Source organism: Petaurus breviceps, unplaced genomic scaffold (genome assembly GCF_028583685.1).
Source record: "Petaurus breviceps papuanus isolate PSGF00001 unplaced genomic scaffold, PetGlider_PUasm1.0 207, whole genome shotgun sequence".
Classification (NCBI taxonomy): Eukaryota; Metazoa; Chordata; class Mammalia; order Diprotodontia; family Petauridae; genus Petaurus; species Petaurus breviceps.
The window spans coordinates 19,670,751-19,689,144 of NW_027185850.1; the positions used below are offsets into that span (position 1 = coordinate 19,670,751).

The 18,394-nt window shown below is 45.9% G+C and overlaps 1 protein-coding gene and 1 long non-coding RNA gene across 2 annotated transcripts in view; one reads left to right on the forward strand and one right to left on the reverse strand.

Moving 5' to 3' along the window:
• Positions 1-1,002: 1,002 nt before the first annotated feature.
• On the reverse strand, positions 1,003-10,722 carry LOC138164940 (uncharacterized). Its single transcript, XR_011169236.1, has 3 exons — positions 10,422-10,722; positions 3,490-3,742; positions 1,003-1,648 (listed from the first exon to the last, which is right to left on the reverse strand). It is a non-coding gene; the product is annotated as an uncharacterized lncRNA (long non-coding RNA).
• Positions 8,917-18,394, forward strand: part of LOC138164939 (phospholipid phosphatase 3) — an 82,393-nt gene continuing 72,915 nt past the window's right edge. The window contains exon 1 of the mRNA XM_069092922.1: positions 8,917-9,711. Within this exon, the coding sequence (XP_068949023.1) occupies positions 9,573-9,711 (139 nt within the window). The 5' untranslated portion in view covers positions 8,917-9,572. The remainder of the gene's footprint in view (positions 9,712-18,394) is intronic.

Genomic DNA, 18,394 nt, shown 5'->3' on the forward strand with positions numbered 1-18,394 from the left:
GCAGTTACATTTGCCCAGGGTTTTGTTAAAAGTGACTCAGATTCTAAAGCTGGAAAAGTCCTCAGTCCTTTAGAGCCTAATCCTCCCATTTCATAGGGAAGAAAACCGGGGAGCCAAGGTCATCAGCAGGATTCAATGCCAGGTCCGCTGGGTGCAGCCGTACTTCCCTGAGGTGCCCCATAAGGCCTTTTCAGCTCTAGGCGCTAATGATTCTAGATTTCCTGAATCACCTTTAAAATGACCAGGACCAGAAGGAACCCAAGAGGTCACTGCCCCCTCCTTGTAATTTTATAAGTGAGGAAATTCAGGCCCAGAAAGGAACTGCTGGAGCGCATCCTCAGTGCTCTGCCCAGTACCTGGCACATGGTAGGTGCTTAGTAAATAAATGCATTTGGGTTGATGGTCTAGGCCATGAGCTGGGATTTGCACTCATGGCCTTGACACGAATATCAGACAACTACCTTCACCCTTTCTACTGCTCCCTGGTGCTTCTTGTGTGATAGCACAGTCCTTTCATTTTTATAGCGGAGGGAACCGAGACCCACCGGGATTAAGTGGTCTGCCTGAGGTCACATAGCTTAGTTAGGCCAGAGCTGGGGCTCCTGAACCCCCCCCCCAGCACTTTCCATTGCTCTCTGTCACCCAGTTATATGGAGAACAGAAACAGTACTACTTGTCCTAACTGGGCAGGTGGTGCAGTGCAGAGCCCTGGGCTTGGAGGCAGAAAGACTCTTCCAGAGTTCAAATCCGGCCTCAGACACTTGTTAGCTGTGTGATGCTGGGCAAGTCACTTAACCCATCTGGCCTCAGTTTCCTCATCTACAGAATGAGCTGGAGAAGGAAATGGCAAACCCCTCCAGTATCTCTGCCAAGAAAACCCCAAATGCGGTCACGGAGAGTCAGATACAGCTGACCACCAACAAACACGACCTCCCAGGATTGTGAAGACAAAATTTTTAAAAAAGGAGGTGTGGAAATCTCTGCGAAATGTCCACATCCCTCTATCAATCCTCGGTATCATTTATTAAAGAAAAGCTCTGCTTTGTAATGCACCCACACAAGCACATCCAACAGGATCATGGGGTGGCAGAAAGGCCCTCCCAGTCCTGATCATCTACCTGACCCCCCAGCCTCAGTGTCCTCATCTGTAAAAGGGGAGGGTGGGCCTAGAGGCTCTCTGGGACCGATGACAGCTGACATCTGTGACCTTTGCCCTTCTCAGGGCTAGTCACCACACATCCTTCTCCGAGCTTCTGGGATGGAGGTGTCAGCATTTCGGTGTTCCCTGGGGAGGTGGTGTCCATTAAAATGATTAACATTAGAAAAGCTTCTGCTCCTGGGAAGCGGTGCTTAGGTGGCCCCAGCAAAGTCCTTGGTGGGCATTCACGTTACAAAATCCAAACAGAGGCAGCAACCAACGGGCAGCCTGAACTCAGCCGAGGCCAGAGGTCAGCGGTAATGGTTCCTAAGGAGCTGGAATGAGGCTCTCCCAGCAAAGAGTGGTTCCTCTTAGTCTGGAGGGAAGGTGAAGGTCAGCACCCAGGCTCCTCCATTAGACGCAGAGACCAGCTCCTCTTCCCTTAAAGACTATCAGGGACGATTCACACCTTTGAGAAACTGAAATAGTTCGTGCTTAAAATTCCTGGGACTCAAAAAAAGAAAAAAAAGAAGAAGAATTATAAGGTAACAAGAGATCTTTGAAATAGAGCCGATTTAAGTCTCCCTAGAGGTGTTAGCTGTTTAAGAATGATGTGCTATTGTTGGCTGGTAATAAATTAATCTCAAAAGGGTATTTATCCCTGCCTTCCTTAAATGTTCTTGCTATGAGATATGTGTGCATGTCTGTGTGTGTATACATTTATATATAGATATATGTGTGTATATATAATGCAGAGACACACACATACACAGTTGTTTTTTTGTTGTTCAGCTGTTTTTAATTATGTCCAACTCTTCATGACCCCATTTGGGGTTCTCTTGGCAGAGATACTGGAGGAGTTTGCCATTTACTTCTCCAGCTCATTTTACAGATGAGAGACTGAGGCAAAAGGGGTTAGTGACTTGCCCAAGATCACACAGCTAGGAAGTATCTGAGGCTAGATTTGAACTCGGCAAGATGAGCCTTCCTGACTCCAGGCCCAGCATTCTATCCATTGCACCAGCTAGCTGTTCATACACACAATATGTGTAGGTATATATACATAATACACATATACTCATATACTGGTACAGTTACATGTGTGTATATATACATACAAATATAATACACACATGTATTCATATACACAAATACTATACAGTGGCACACTTCCTGGAATCAGGAAGACTCGTCTTCCTGATGTCTAAGTCTCAGATACTTACTAGCTGTGTGACCCTGGGCAAGTCACTTTACTCTGTTTGCCTCAGTTTCCTCATCTGTAAAATGAGGAGGTTGCTTTAGAAGGCGTTTCTAACTCTAGATCCATGATTTATCTACTAGAGATATCAAGTAGCTTCTGTAAGCGTAGGCAGCTTCCACTTCCCCACCCCTTTACAACCAGGTGAAATCAGGAATCCTTTGAAGTATGAGAGTCCTTTTCCTTTTTTATCCCTGCTGCTTCAAACATTAATTATTAATCATGAATATCAATTATATTATCAATTATTAGTAGTAATTAAGAGTAAATCACCTACTGCTAAAAATATATTTAAAAAACCATACCTAGCCTGTTCAATTGAGCCTTTGTTCCCTAGATTCGTCCTGACCTAGGGGGAGCCTGCTCAGGCTTTTTTCTCTTTTTTGGCTCGTTATACACCCCCCCTGGAGCCCTGGGGAAGATCATTTAAAGCTTAGGTTTGGCTCCTGGTCGGGTTCTCCCCAAAGAGGGCTGGAAAAGAACTTCCAACGTGCAATGTAGATTAGGTCTTGTAGGACAACAATTTATTTCCTCCAAACATAAGAAATGCTTAAAGCCATAAAAGCTTCATAAGTTTGCACTGACAAAGACTTAAAACATACAGTAACCTATAACTTTTATTATGCTCTCTTGGGAGTTTGATATTTAAAACATTAAAACAAGTAACATTTAGTGGGACATTTATGGAACAGGGCATTTTACCCTCACCCTAGCTCTCTGTCTTACTAATTCTCTCAAGGTTCCTGTCCCCTGGCTCATCTTTCTGTCCATGGACACATCTGAGACCTCTCAAACAGGCAAAATTGCTGGAAAAGTACATTTCAAGATTGCCACTTGGTCAGCTCTGCTCAGGGACAAATGTAGAAAGCAGGAGTAACAGCTGGGTCTTAATTCTGAGTCAGGCTGACTCAGCATGTTCTTGTGGCCATAGGTGCTGTGGATGGAGGAGAGCTCTCTCCTCTTCCTTGTAGGAAGTCCCAAATCGAAAGTTTCTTACTATAGATTCTGGAGAAAAGAAGAGAAAGCAGAAGTTGCTGCTGTCTTTAAGGCATATGAAGTGGGCGACTGGTCAGGGCTATCCTTGAGTGCTCACCTGTGAGAGTGGATTCCGAGCGGCACAGTCCAAGGTTCCAGTGGAAGGTGATGGGGATGATGGACCAAGCCGAACAGCAGGCAGCAGGATGTGGAGATGCCCAGGAAGCCAGTGAGATTATCAGCAGAGAGTCAAACCCAGATCTTCGACTCTGGGGCCTCCATTTTCCCCACAATCACTAGAAGTGAAGCTGACACCCATACTGACAGCTTGTTGGAATTCTTTTTAATGCGTATCTCCAGTGTTCCTTGTCCTGGAAATGTCATCCAAATGTAACACTTATTTGTATGTGGCTGCATGTTCTATCTAATGCTGAGAGGAGTTTTGTTATGAACGTGTAAAAGTTTATAGCCTACAGAGTCTTGTAAAGGGAAACAGAAAACTCGAAATTAAACACCCATCAACTTCCCTTTTATTTGTTGCTGCAATAACAGATTTCCCTTCCTTTTTAATGGGTGATTGAATAGAACCCAAGGAGCCCAAACACTGGGTAATGGAAGGCTAAAATCAAGCATCTTTACACAATGACCCTTTAAAAGGCTCAGCAAGGGTTTTGAGAAGTTACAGAAAAAGCATTCACCTGGGTAGGGTGATATTTTAATTTTCAATGCCTATTTTAAAATTAAAAGTTCTATATTATAATCATTTTCTTACTTAAAAGTCTTACAACAACCTCAGCAAGCAGGAGCTGCATGAATTATTACCCCCATTTTATAAAGGAGAAAACAGAGACCCAGAGAAATTAAGTGACTTGCTATAAGTAGATAGTATCAGAGCTGGAATCAGAACATAGGACTTACTGATTCCAAATCCATCCCTCTGTCCACTATGACACAGTGCCTTCATAGCCAGAGTTATAGCCAGAAATTTTGATGTGGGATACAAACTCCAAAATATATTCTGGGTAGACAGCAAGAAATATATTCTCAAACCAAATTTTTACATAGCAATTCATTTAAAGGTTGGAGACAGACCCCAGAACACAAAAATCTCATGACCAGAGATCCTGGGACAGCTCTAGATCATTCCTAGGGATGGTACGAGGGTGGTGAGGGAGGATGATCTAGGGGTTCACCTGACTCATAGTTTTCCTGGATCAAAGCATCTGGCAACTTCCTATTCTAACTAATAAGCTTCACTAACTAGGTACTAAGCTCAGGTGTTCCTTATCTGCTAGAGTATAATATATATATATATATATATATATATATGTATGTATGCCCCCCATATTATATATAATGTAATATATATGCCCCCCATAAAGTTAAGTGACCTAGGACACAGTACCAGTTTCCTATCCTAGTTGCAGCTTAGTTTCTAGTACTTCTAAATAAACTTCTTGGGTAGAAGGTGAGGACAAATTTTTGTTATTTGGAATTACGTAGCCTGTATTGTAATTAGAAACCAATTTTACTACTATAGATTGGCTTGCGACCTGAAAAACATTAGGCTACCTTTTCTTTAAAAAAAAAAAACTTTATTTGATTGATTTGTATTCAATGACCATATCTATTTTCCTCTCCTCTTGGCACATACCCTCACAGGCACCTACACACACACACACACACACACACACACACACACACACAGCATGCCAAATGGCCCATTTGGTCTTAGAACAGATCAACTTCTGTTAACAGCAGCTTATGAACTATGGGGAATTCCTGTGAAATGTGGCCAAAAAGGAGGACTGTGTGCCCACAGTTTGAATTTCAAATCATAGAATATCAGAGATGGAAGAGATCTCAGAGAAAAATCTAGTTTCATAGAAAGGGAAACTGAGGCCCACGGAGGTTTGAAAGGTTTTGTTGTTTTTATTGCTGTTGCTATGACCCGGGCCATTGCAGATTTCATTATCAGACTTTCAATACTATATAAATGCAAGCTACTATTTTTTGCAAGCTATTATTAATATTGTTAGTATTAATTAACCTGGAAATGTTATTTGGGGAAGACAGCAAAGTGTAATGAAAAGAGAACTGACTTTCAGAGAACCTGCGTTCGAATTATGCCTCTAACTCTTATGCTCTGTGACCTTGGTCAGGTCACTTAAACTTCTTGGCACTGGTTTCCTCAACTGTAAAATGAAAGGGCCAGACCATATGTCTATCCCCAGGGGTTCCTTCCAGCTCCAGATCTGTGATTCTTTATCATGGTCCCTGACCTCAAGGAGCTTACAATCTGGTTTGTGCACTGAAAGACATGTGCACTGAAAAATGTAATAACTCAAGTGCCAGCAACAAATGATTAAGGTCCAGTGAATGGCAGACAGTCAATGTTACTTTTAGGCATTTCTGTTGTTCCTGACTCTTTGTGACCCCATTTGGAGTTTTCTTGGCAAAGATACTGGAGTGGTTTGCCATTTCCTTCTCCAGCTCATTTTATAGATGAGGAAACTGAGGCAAACAGGGTTAAATGATGGCTAATAAAGGAAAATGGTCATTGTGATTACTGACAGGGCCTGCTGCTGCAGAGGGGATTACTCTGAGCCTGGCTAAATGAAATCATTGCTTCAAAATAGCATCTGAGCTGTGGTCATTGAGTCCCTGTGTCCTGACCAAGGCAGCTTCTCATACTTCTGCTAATAAAGAAGGAGGAAGCATGATGTTGGAAAAAGGGTATTGGGCTAGGAGTCAGGAGAGACCTGAGTTCAAATCCCTCCTCATAAGATCTAGAGCTTGGGATGATGGAGAGACATTGGATTTGACTTCTAAGGACCTAGATTCAAATACTGGCAGAGTGACTTTAGACAATCCAACGCACCTCCTTTTGCCTGTTTCTTTCTTTGTAAAAATAAGGAGGTTAGATGATATGATCTTTTATCTTTAAATTTGTGATGCTGTGAGCTCACCCTGAGTTTCATGAATATTGAAACTTTAAGGCACTGTACACAGCACACTGAAAACCTATCAATTCGATTCAACAACCAATACACCAAATATGTTCCAGGTGCTGAAGACAGAAGACAGATAGGGTATTCTTCCTTCCCTCAAAGACTTTCTATTCTTCACAGAGAATCTGGATTTAAATTCTGCCTCTGACACTTGCACCTCTGTGACCTTGGGTGAGTCACTGCAATTCCCTGGGCCTCAGGTGCCTGATCTGTAAAATAGGGGGTTTGGACCTGACCTCTGAGGTCCCTTCCAGCTGCAAGTCTATCATCCTATGATTAATAATAATTGTAAGAAATAACACAAATATTTCATTTGATTCTCACAGCAACCTTGGGAGGCAGGTGCTATTATTATCCCCATTTAAAGTTGAGGAAACTGAGGCAAACAGACATTAACTCACTTGCCTAGGGTTGAAGAGCTACTAAGTATCTGAGGATGGATTTAAATATAAGTCTTCCTGACTCCATCAAATGAGCCATCTAGCTGTCTGGGTTATAGTTTAAAGTACAGTTTTTTGGGGGAGGGAGCGGGGGACTAATATTTGGCCAGAGTCGAGGGATGGAATTGGGAGAAGCTTTGTGACATCTTATTAGAACCTTAATTCTAGAGACTGAAGTGAGAAGAGAGCTCATTCTAGGCAGGCAGGACTGCTGGGACAAATGCAGGAAGACAGGGGGTAGAGTAATGGGTGGGACAAACTTCTATAAAACCAGTGTGATGCAAACCTAGAGGTTTTGAAAGGGGTTAAAATGAAATTACTCTGGAAAGGTAGCTGGGAGTTAAAATGTGAAGGGCATTGAATGCCAAGGTAAGTAGTTTGACTTTTCTCCTAAGTTCTTTCTACATTCTGAGGCTGGCACCCATAGCCAATGATCAACTCAATATAATATTCAAAGGGGAGGGATGTCTTGGGGGGGTGTCATAGGATCATAGATTGAGAGCTGTGAGGGGCCTTAGAGCCCCTCTAATCCAATTCTTTTATTTTAAAGATAAGGAATTGAAATGGTAAGCCTAATGAATAGTTAGCACCTAGTTCTAGAAGAGTCTGGTTAAGGAAAGAAGGCTGACACATGGTTTTTGCCTAGGGAAGTCAGAGGTTCTGGGTTCAAATTCTATTTCTCTGTACTGACTGGGTCACCTCTTTCTTCCTCCACAAAGTGAGGGGCAAGACAAGATAAGTCAGTGGAACAAACATTAAGGGGTTACCATGGGAGGGGCATTGGAACATAAGCTTCTTTCTAGCAGTGATCAGTTCATTCTTTGTACTTGTAACCGAAAGGCCTGAAATGTTGAGGACATTTAATAAATACGGACTAGCTGTTTGACTGAGAGCTGGCCTCAGTGTCATGAAGCCCTGAGTTCACTTCCTGATTCTGATCCAAACTGGCTGGGCACCTAACGACGTCTCTGTGCTCCCAAGCAACTGTAAAACTTCGGATCAGGTGCCCAGCTATATTGCTCAGGGGAGTCCCACCCCCACCCCGTCCCCAGGTCCTTAACCCAACAAAATTACAGGTCTGCTTCCCCAAATTCAAAGATGTATAAGGCCTTGTTACCGAGCCAATTCTGACCCGTCTTGCCTTCTCCCAATTACATTGTATTTACTTAGGCTATTTTGCCTTTATTTCCGTGTGTAAATGTTTCTCCATAGAATGCAAACTCTTTGGGGGCAAGGGCTGTTTTGTTTTTATGTAGGAAGACAGGAGGTAGAGTAATGGGTGGGACAAATACAACTCCTAGTACAACGCCTGGCACACCGTGGGGCCTCATAGATGCTTGTCGATTAACAAAACATCCCAAGCCCGTCTACAGATTTCAGGAAATGACACCCCACTAGATGCTCACCCTGCCCTTTCGACTGGAAATCCCACGAAACAATCGGCGGCCAATAGTGCCGGTCCCAGGAGTGCTACATTGTATCCAGAAACCCTCTAAAGTCCCGCCTCCTCCACGCTGCTTTCCCTGACTTTCCCTCCTGCCTTTGAACTCCTCCAAATTTAGAACACTTGTTGGTTTGACCCTAATTCGCGCCGCGAAGCAGATGGAAACGACACCTCCCCCACCACGGGCCTCCCCTTCCCCCACAACCGGCCGAGCTACATATTCCTCTTCTTAGCCCCCCCACCACCCACGGTGGAAAAAAAAATACTAATGGAAGTTGATTCTCGGCCCGGTGCCTGATACAGTGTTGCGCGGAGCTGCAGAGGTAAACCTGACCCGCAGCCCAGCAGCTGGGCGGCCTGCAGTCCGGCTCTATCCCAGGCGTCTGGGGCTTCTCCGGGGATCCCAGGCTCCCCAGGTGGTTTTGCAGAAGGACACCCCGATTTCATCCCCTCCCCGCCAGAGCTGTGTTTGTGTCTTTTCCCCGCCCCGCCCCCCGACTTCTCATCTCCGGCTAGCTTTCGCCATTCTGAACGCTAGGGGCTCCCGGATCCCAACTTGAGAAAACTTTGCCTTTCCCGAGCCTCGGAGTTATTTATTTATTTATTTTTTTTAGGAAAGGGGGTGGGGGGAAATGTGGCCTTAATTATCCTACGTCTTAGGCAGCTTAAGGAAGGGGTTGTGCTTTCGAAATCCCATCCGAGCCAAGTGAGGAGGGAGAGAAGGGGGGGCTGCAGAAGGCGACGGTGAAATAAAAGTGCCGAAAACCTCCGGGGCGATCCCAGAGTTCGGAGGCAGCCTGAGCCGCGGGCGCAGCCCCTCTGGGACAGCCGGCTCCCGGCCCGCGACCTCCGCGATCGCTCTGCTCGCCCTGGGCTACCATTCATTAAGGAGCCAGCTGCCGGGGGCGCGGTACACGCGCGCACACACGCACACAAACACGCCGCGCACTCGCACGCACACGCACAGCTCCGGGATTCGGACGAGCCGTAGTTTGGCGAAAAGTTTCTGGGCTGAGTTGCTTTTTCCCCCTTTTTTTTTCTTGCTGCCTCAGCCTCCTCCCACTGTGGACGTCTCGGGGCTGGGGAGAACCGAAGGAGACAGCCAGGAGGAGCGAAGCTCGGACCCCAGCCCGCTGCCAGCCCGACTGCCTCTCGCCTTCGGCGGGCCCGGGAGGAGCTTGGTCGCCTCTCAGCCCCGGCGGCGGCGGGGCGCCGAGCCCCGGACTCGGGTGCCTGCCTCCCGGCTCGCAGGCTCTGACTGGCGGCGGGTGCTGACCTCGGAGCCTCGGACCGTGTCCCAAACACCATGCAGAACTACAAGTACGACAAGGCGATCCCGCCCGAGAGCAAGAACGGGGGCAGCCCGGCCCTGAACAACAACCCCGGGAAGGGCGGCCGCAAGCGAGTGCTGCTCATCTGCCTCGACCTCTTCTGCCTTTTCATGGGTGAGCGAGCTGCCGAGCCGGGCCCTCGGCTCCTGCCCCTGCCCCCGGACCCCGCGTCCCATCCCTGCCCCGCCAACTGTGCGCGCCCCGGCTCCTAACTCCTTCCTGCCCCGGCCCAGCTCCGAGCTCCTCCCCCGCTCCGCACCGCTTGGGCTCGGGGTGTCCCGTGCAGTAGCTGCCCCACCATGCAAGGTAGGGGCTCGGGGCTCGACTGCAGCAGCTGTACCTGTGGCTGGAGCTCAGAGTCCCCGCAGTCTTGGGACAGGAGTTTGGCAAGTGCCAGCTCCCTGCCCGGGGAAACTGGGGGAAGGACCAGGCTGCTGTCCCCCAAGATCCGGAGCAAGGGCTGAGGAAGAGGGGCCAGGACCCCGCGAAATGGATGACCCTGTGTCTCTCCGGGCCCGGGGTAAACACAGCAGCCGTCTCTCCTCTCCTCCATACCCCTGGCCTGGCGCTTCTCGCTTGGCAGAGCCAAGCACGCTTTCTGCCCCCATCCCGAGTGTGTTCCAGGCGCACCATCTCACCTGGAGCTCAGCTTACCACTGGGACCGCTGGGCTCCTGTCATATGGGCGGGGGGGGGGGGGGGGTACCCCTGGAGCGGAGGCCCGCTGAGGAACGGTTCCTGGGCTTGAAGTGGGGGGGGACCAGGAGGGGGGGGGGGGGACGAGGGCCTGAGCGGATAGGATTGCGGGTGGGGTGCGGTCCTCACTTTTTAGCTGCTGCCTGGGGCCTCCATAGGAAATATGGAAAAGTTGGAAGGGGGCAGGGGAAGAGCTCGAGCTTCCGTAGCTGCGGAGCGCCACAAAGGATAACATCTGTCTTCCCAATTGAATATCTTTAAAGGGCCCGTGGAGCCCTGGGACCCCAGCCTCCTTGGAAAGGGATTTATCCCTCCAGCATATAGGAATTGAAGTGATGGGGGAGGTCGGAGATTGGATGGGGCTCCCTCAGCTTCTCCTGTGTGCTCTGGCTTCCCCCACTAGTTCCATCCCCCCAACCCAATCTCCCCCCCCCCCCCCCCCCCCCCCACCCCAACCCCCCCCCCCCCCCCAAGCAGGGCACCTAGGGGTGCCACCAGATCCAGCCTAGGAGCTGTCTTCTACCTGGGGCCACCACTTAAGCTACCCAGAGCTCGCGATGCTAGAGTTGCTGTGATTGGGGAGGAGGGGTGGGAGGGTAGTAAGCAGGAGTTGTAAAAGGAGTGTGGCCCCTTTAAGACCAAACAGCTCTAGGTGAAATAATGCAAATAAGGCAAGAGAGGTCACTGGAGGTCGGCAAACATATCCCCGTCCCCTTGCACTAAATTGCGATTAGGAGTTAAACTGCTGTGTAAAGGAATTGCCTCGGTGGGCCAAATCCTGGGCCCCTCTTATTATCTTGCACTGGGAGCCGATTAGCAATTAAATTAAAACCTTAACTTGGGGGGGGGGGAGTCTGCCTGTAGCGGTGGGCTGCAGCCTGGGAAAGTAGGTCCTTGCAATCGGGCTATTTACTGCCAACCTGCTGGAGCGGGCATTTTGGGCCCTGGTGTTTACCTGGATGTTGGTTTTGCTTTGGGGGTGGGGGGAGACTATGAAGACCTTTGGAGTCCCCCACCCCATTCCCAGTAAATGAATTCCATGTGGATGAGAATCCTTGCTCTGAGCGAACAAAAGTACTTTGCAAGTTGTTTGGGAAAGGGGAGTCGAGATTCTAACTCTGTTGCTGTTTGGTCCCTGGGGACAGCTTGGTGATTTGGGAAAGCAGCAGCTTGACAGGTTTTTGTGTCAGTGTCATTGTTTTTCCTCTGGTCTGTGGACTTCAGTTTCTGAAGCATTTTCCAGGGACCCTGGATTTTTATTAGGGGGGAAACTCGGTTTGGGGAAACCCTCCTTTTTTTGATATTCCTAGGACAGCAAGGAGTTTGGAAAGAAACCATTGTTGCAAAGCAAGAAATAGATAAATAGCAGTTTTTCAGTACTCTTATTGACTATTTTTGTTACCTTAACTTTCAGATATAGTGTTCCCTCTCCACTACAATAAGCCAGATCTTGTCATGACGACAAACAAAAATTAATAAAAAAGGAAATAGTGAAGAAAATTATCCTTGTGGCCTTGGGTCCTCAGTTTCCTCATCTGTAAAATGAAGGACATTGGACTAGAGGGTCTCTCCATCTATGAACCTGTGAATTATCAATGTGACAAATACTGTGTTAGGCACTAGGAATGCGGAAACAAACATGACAGCCCCTGCCTTAGGGAGATTTCACTTTACCTGGGGAAGAAGCTAGCCTCTTAAACTGATGCAAAGTTGTCAAACTCTGGAGGGTGGGATCATAAGGGAATCGGGAAAGGTTTCCCCTGGAAGGTGTCAGCATAGGAGACAACCTTTGTATGACAGTGGCAAGATGGAAATGACTTGTGTGAAGAACAGGTTCTGCTAAATAACTACCTGTGGGGTTTGCATCAAGTCCAAGACTCAGTTTCATCATCTGTAAAATGAAGGGGTTGGCCCAGCTGATCTTAAGGTCTGGTAAACCTCTGGCTTTCTATATTCCAAAGTCTAACCCTCAGTGTTTGGACGCTCCCTCCCAGGTCTGACATGCTGTGTGTTCAATGGTCTACCTTTCTGCCTTTTGGGTTAACTCTTGTGATCCCATATTGTTATATCCCAAAGTCACCCTCCCCACACCTGGCTTTGTTTATTTTTAACTTTCTGGTTTCCTCCCCAACCCAGTTGTATTGTGTAAGGGATCTGCTTTTACTAATGAAAAAGCACACCTACCTTTTTGGTGCCCAGCCTCAGGGGTTGGGATTTCTTTGAAAACTGGGACAATAGAGTGACTTTCTCTGATGATGCAAGTCCTTGTCCTAGGTACTCAGAAGCATACATGTCCAACAAATGACAGGATTACTGTCTACCCTGACAGCTTTGGCATGAAATTCCCCTTCAAAAGGCCTTTAGAGTGATGGGTAAACATCCAATTGAGAAATTCATGCAGGAAAGCTCTTACTTGACTTCCAAGAGAAAAATTAATAACACAAGAGCATGTGATTTTAATATTCCACACGCCACAGTCTTTTGTGGGCCAAGAGGGGGGAGAATGTTTCTCCGCATTTTGCCTAAGCCTGTCAGTTTGATTTAATTTTTTTGTAGCCTATTGATCATATGGTCTGGATTACAGGGCACTAATATATTAAGAAGAGACACATAGTTTTCTGTTTACTTTCCCACAGGAATATATACCAGTCCAGGAAGCTGCATCCCTCCCCATATCTGGAAAAAGGAAAATCACTGATGTGCTGTAGAAAAGTTATATAAATGGAAACCATGCAACTAGATTCACTTTTTCATTTACCTTTTAGAATGTTAAATTCTTGGTTAAATTAAAAAAACAAGGGAAAACAAACCCAAAAAGCTCACTCTAGCTTGGGGTACTGAGGATTTAGGCGACATGTGTATTTCTGGGTAGGGTAAAGTTAATCATTGCCCACAAAAGGGCTATAGCTTTGCCTAATAAATGCTTTCAAATTAGTTTGGGAGTGTAGCCTTCTCTGGGAGGTTTTGGCTTCTCATCAGTCAATTAACTGGTAATGGGAGTCAGTAAGATTTAAGAGCCTTGATTGAGAGCTGGAAGGGGCCCTAGGGATCATCTGGTCCAACCACCCCTGTCCCTTCCCCTGTTTTACAGATGAGGAAACTGAGGCCCAGCAAAACTAAGTGACTTGCCCAAGGCCACACAGGCAGAAAATACTTGGACAGGATTCAAATCCCTGACCCCATATCCTACATCCTTGACTGGGGACCCCGCTACCTTTTTTGTATAATGCTGTATAGTTTAATCAGTCCCATTTCTAGACATCTCCTTTAATTTTTACTACAGCCCTGTTAATATATAGGTAGCAGGAGTATCTTTATCCCCATTTTTGAGATAAGAAAGCTGAGGCTTTAAAATGTCTTGCTCAGTGCTGTACCGCTGTGGCATAGTGCAGGGAAGTCTGTTTGTTTCCTATAGAGCATGAAGTAAAAAGTACCAGGTAAGACAGAGTAAAACTCATCAACTATCCCGAAGATTGTGGGTTGAGAGATGAAAAAGATCTCACAAGCCACCATTATTTATTAACCTGTCTGCTTCAGTTTCCTTACTTGTCAAGTGGGGACAATAAATGGCAGCCTACCTCCTGGGGTTTTGGGTGAGGATCTACTGAGATGATATGAACCCAGTAGGTTCTTAATAAATGCTTGTTCCTCTTCCCTCCACAGTTTTACAAGTGGGGAAACTGAGACTCAGAGAGATTTGTGACTTGCCCAGGGGCCACACAGTGGAGCCGGAATTCCCATTCAGGTCTGACTTTTGCAGTTAGTACTTTTTGTCTCTAAGTACAATCTCTTCTCTGTTTTTCAGAAGAGATCCTTTGGTTCCCTGGGGCTGTTTTTGGTCTCTCCTAGGCTTGATGTCCTATTGGGTTTGATGCCCTACCAAGCAGTTGGTGAGGATGGGGAAAATTCAAGGAAGCAGGTGTTGACTCAGAAAATCATGGCCTTCTGTTTCCTGTCAGCCAGAACCATAATTAAACAAGGTCGTCTATTATGCTGATGTGCAGGCACGGAGGGACAAGGTCAGCTAGGTAAAGGTATTGAATTCCAGCTGATTGGGAATGTCAAGTTGAGCCCAGTGATCAGGCAGTTGCTGGAAACCCCTGACATTTCCTTGACTCGTTTGCAACGATGCACAGAACTAGTTGCCCAGGATCAGTTTTTTATCTTAATTAGTGTACAGATGTGCAGTTTTAGAATTTGGTGCTGCATATTGAATGCCTGAGAATAACTGGAGGATTCATTTTAAAACAACTTTAATTTAGTTCAAATTTAAACTTTGAGTGAGACAGGAAGCAGTGTGGGGGATGGGACAGAGCTTTCCCCCCCGAAACAGTTCATGAGACTGGAAGCCAGAAGATCCAAGCACCAATAGAATGTACACGTTCAGAAAGATCTCAAAGCACATGCAGTATTAGACCTGGAAGAATATTGAAACCTAGAACACAGACTAATAGCACTAAAAAGCACATTTGAACCTAGAATGTTAGAATACACAGTCACAGTGTTAGAGCTGGGAGGGACCTTAGAACATGGGATGTCATGAAATGTCAGGATTTAGGACCGAGAATGTTAGAGAGAGGCGCTTAAAACAGGGAATGCCAGAGCCAGGAGGGAGCTGAGAACAGAGAATAGGAAATCTTGGAGGGATCTTAACAGTGTAGAATGCCGGAATATTTGTTGTTCAGTCATACCTGACTCTCCATGGCCCCATTATTTGAAATTTTTCTTGGCAAAGATACTGGAGTGGTTTGCCATTTCCTTCTCTAGCTTTACACTTTATACTTTAGAGATGAGGAAACTGAGGCAAACAGGGTTATGGGACTTACCCAGGGTCACACAGCTAGGAAGTGTCTGAGGTTAGATTTGAACTCAGGTCTTCCTGATTCCAGGCCAGATGCTCTACCTGCTGCTCCACCTAGCTGCCCTGATGCAAGAATATATAGTCACTCATGTGTTCGAGGAACCTGAGAAGTCAGTCAGTCCAACTCCCTCTTTTACAGAGTAGGAAAAAAGAGACCCAGAATGAGGAAGAGGGTTTTGCTTAAAATCGCACATTGTCAAAGTTGGGAGTAGAACTCAAGTCTCCTGATTCCAGGTTTAGCCCCATCTTCTTGCCTAAATGCTTATGGGAAATCTTGCCAGTTCTGTGGCCACTGGTTACTGCCTTTTTACTTCCTTGGTATTTCATCGTCTAGTTTTGACTCTGCCACGAATTAACTGTGCCATGCTGACCAGGTACCTTTCCAGCTCTGGGCTCTGGATTTTTCTCCCTCTAATACAAGGCAGCTGCATTACAAGATAACAAAAGTGTCTTCCAATACCAACATTCTGTGGGACTTAGGACTTCATGAGCTGCTCTGTGTACGTTTCTGAATTCAATAGATGAAGTATATTTTTTTTAAGAAACAGCAATAACTAGAAGGGAGATTTCTCTTTTACCATAGTCTAGTTTTGTGCAAGCAGAGGAAGAAATCCGGTGTTTAATCTAGGGCTTTGCTCCTTGAGCTGGACAGACCTCTAACTCCATCTGTGATAGAGTATTCCTAATTGTGTTTGTGGATGGAAGAGAAGATGGGGGCAGAATTTGGGGGTCTTCCTTATCTGGAGATAGTAAGCCCTTGAGGGCAGGGAATGTTTCATTTTTGTTTTCTATATCTAATACTGGCATAGTGTATCCTTAATAGATGTTTGTTGATTGCTCAGTAGGAAAAAGCATGGAAAAAAGGATAGAGAATGCTTCCTGAGAACATTTTGAAGCCTATTAAAATATAATTTATGAGTTGGAAGGGAACCCAATGTCAGCTAATCCAATACATAGTTGAAGCTTCACTTGAATACCCCTTTTGACAGAGAACTCACTATCTCTCCCAGTAGCTCATTCCATTATTGGAAAATTAATCTCTAGGAAGGTTTTCCATCTTGATGTCAGACCTGAGAGGGACCTTATTATAGGAGAATGATCAAAGCTGGGAGAAAACCTTTGAGATAGGCAATGAATTCCAATCTCATTTTATAGATGGGAACACTGAGGCCTATAGAGGGAGGTTGAGTAGTTCAGTGTCACAAAAGATGGCAGTGACAGAGCTTAGCTCCCCTAAGCTCTTAATTCTTTTGCTTTTAGGCCACCATGGCTCACCTTTAAACCTAAACCATTGATGACCACCTCAGAGATGTCACTTCTGTAATGAATTACCTTCTGGCGTTGTGCCAGCGTATTAAAGGTGATAGAGAATACTTTCAAGCCAGCTAACTCCAAAGAAAACATTCTAGAGATAGGATATACATGATTTTGAGGGAAGATGCCCAGGCTGGGGAAGCAGGTCAGGCAGCTAGACCTTTGGGCTGGCTCTGATTGGTTTTGTGACAGGTAAGAGTGCCAGGTTCCATTTTCTGAGCCTTGGTTTCCTCACATCTAACTGAAGAGACGGAACGTGAGGCTCCCTAATGCCCCTCAGTTCTGACATTATAGATTTTAAGGCCCCTCCCAGCTCTGACGTTATATTTTCAGGTCTTTCTGTGACCTGAAGATACGTTCCTGTTCTTAGCTTCTGTGTTCTAGGCTGCTCTTACACTGTCATGTTCCTTTTTAGCTGTAATATCCCATGTTCTAATATCCTAAAGTTTCTTCCCATGTCTAATAGTCTGTGTTCCAACAGTCTATGTTTTAAGGACCTTTCTAACACCAAAGTTCTATGAATTATTTGAAATCTTGCTGCTGAAATGTGAAAAATGGATTCTGATAGCAAAGAATGGGTGACCGGCCCTCAGGATATGGGGTCCACTTCCTTTCTCTTACCAACAGGTTAGCTGGTAATCCCCTCTTAGTTTCTTAGACAGCTATGAAAGCCCAGTTCCCATCCCCCACTTCCTCCTTCAGTGACTGACCCACTCATCTTGTCTTATGCTCACGGTTTGGGGAAACACTTTGAGTGGCACCTGTTCCTTGAAGGGGAAGTACTCAATCTCCTACTGTCTTTGCCTTTTTCGTGTTTGCTTCTTGTCCGTTCCTGTATAAAAAGCCTGGGGGCCAGGAAGGTATGGGTTTGAATCTCACTTCGGTTGTTCCATTCTCCTGGAAAGAAGCCTGAATACACACCAGAGTCTTCCTTTTTCAGAAGAGGAGGGTGGAGACGTTTAAATCATAAGCTCATAAGACCCCTGGGGCTCCCTCAGTCAGTTGTGGGGAGATCTGGTGATTTGAAGCCAGGCCTCCATGTTATACATACATGTCCTCGGCTCTTGACCCATCTTGACCTGTTTTTTCTAGCTGGCTCAGCTTCTCCCATGCCTTCTGGATGTCTCGCTGGAAGGAGTGGGGCAGGGGTGCTTACTGCTCTTTGTACTGTCTTCATTGGAGCTTAGATTTGAGCAAGGTCACTACTCTGTGTCCTTCCCCCCCTCATCTTACAGATGAGGAGACTGAGACCTAAGAATGTTGATAGAAACTTTCCCGGGTTCCTGGATTTGAAATCCAGTCTTCTGTCTCCAAGTCCAGGACTTTTTCCACCATCCCCTCAAAAGGAACTAATTTCATTGTCCTATTTGTTCTCAGTCATAAAACATAAATCCAAGAAGGGGCCTTAGAACATGCAGTGTTAGAGCCCTGACCTTAGAACTTAGACCGTCTGAACTGAGAGGGTTCCTCAGGCGCAGAATGTTAGAAGGAGGAAGAATTTTAGAGCAGAGAATGCCAAAACTTGGACGGAGCTTAGAACAAAGATTATTAGAGCCAGGAGGCGCTTTAGATCATAGAACATTAGATTGTCATGCTGGAAATGACCTTAGAACAGAATATTGAAACTCCAAGGACACGTGGAGATTGTTCAGGCACCGGGTTCTTTGCCTGAGGTCTGTGAATTTTTTTTTTTGTAATATTCTGTATTTCAGTATATGTAGATTCCTTTTAGTTCAATTTCATTATTTTGGTATTTAAAACTATTATCTTGAGAAGGGGTCCATAGGTTTTACCAGACCCGTCGAAGGGGTGGGATCCATGGCTCAGAAAAGGTTAAGAACTCCAATCTAATCTAACCCCTTCATTTTATGGATTCAGTTCAGTTTAACAAACAAATGTTTGTTCATTCACTTTAGCAAACAAATGT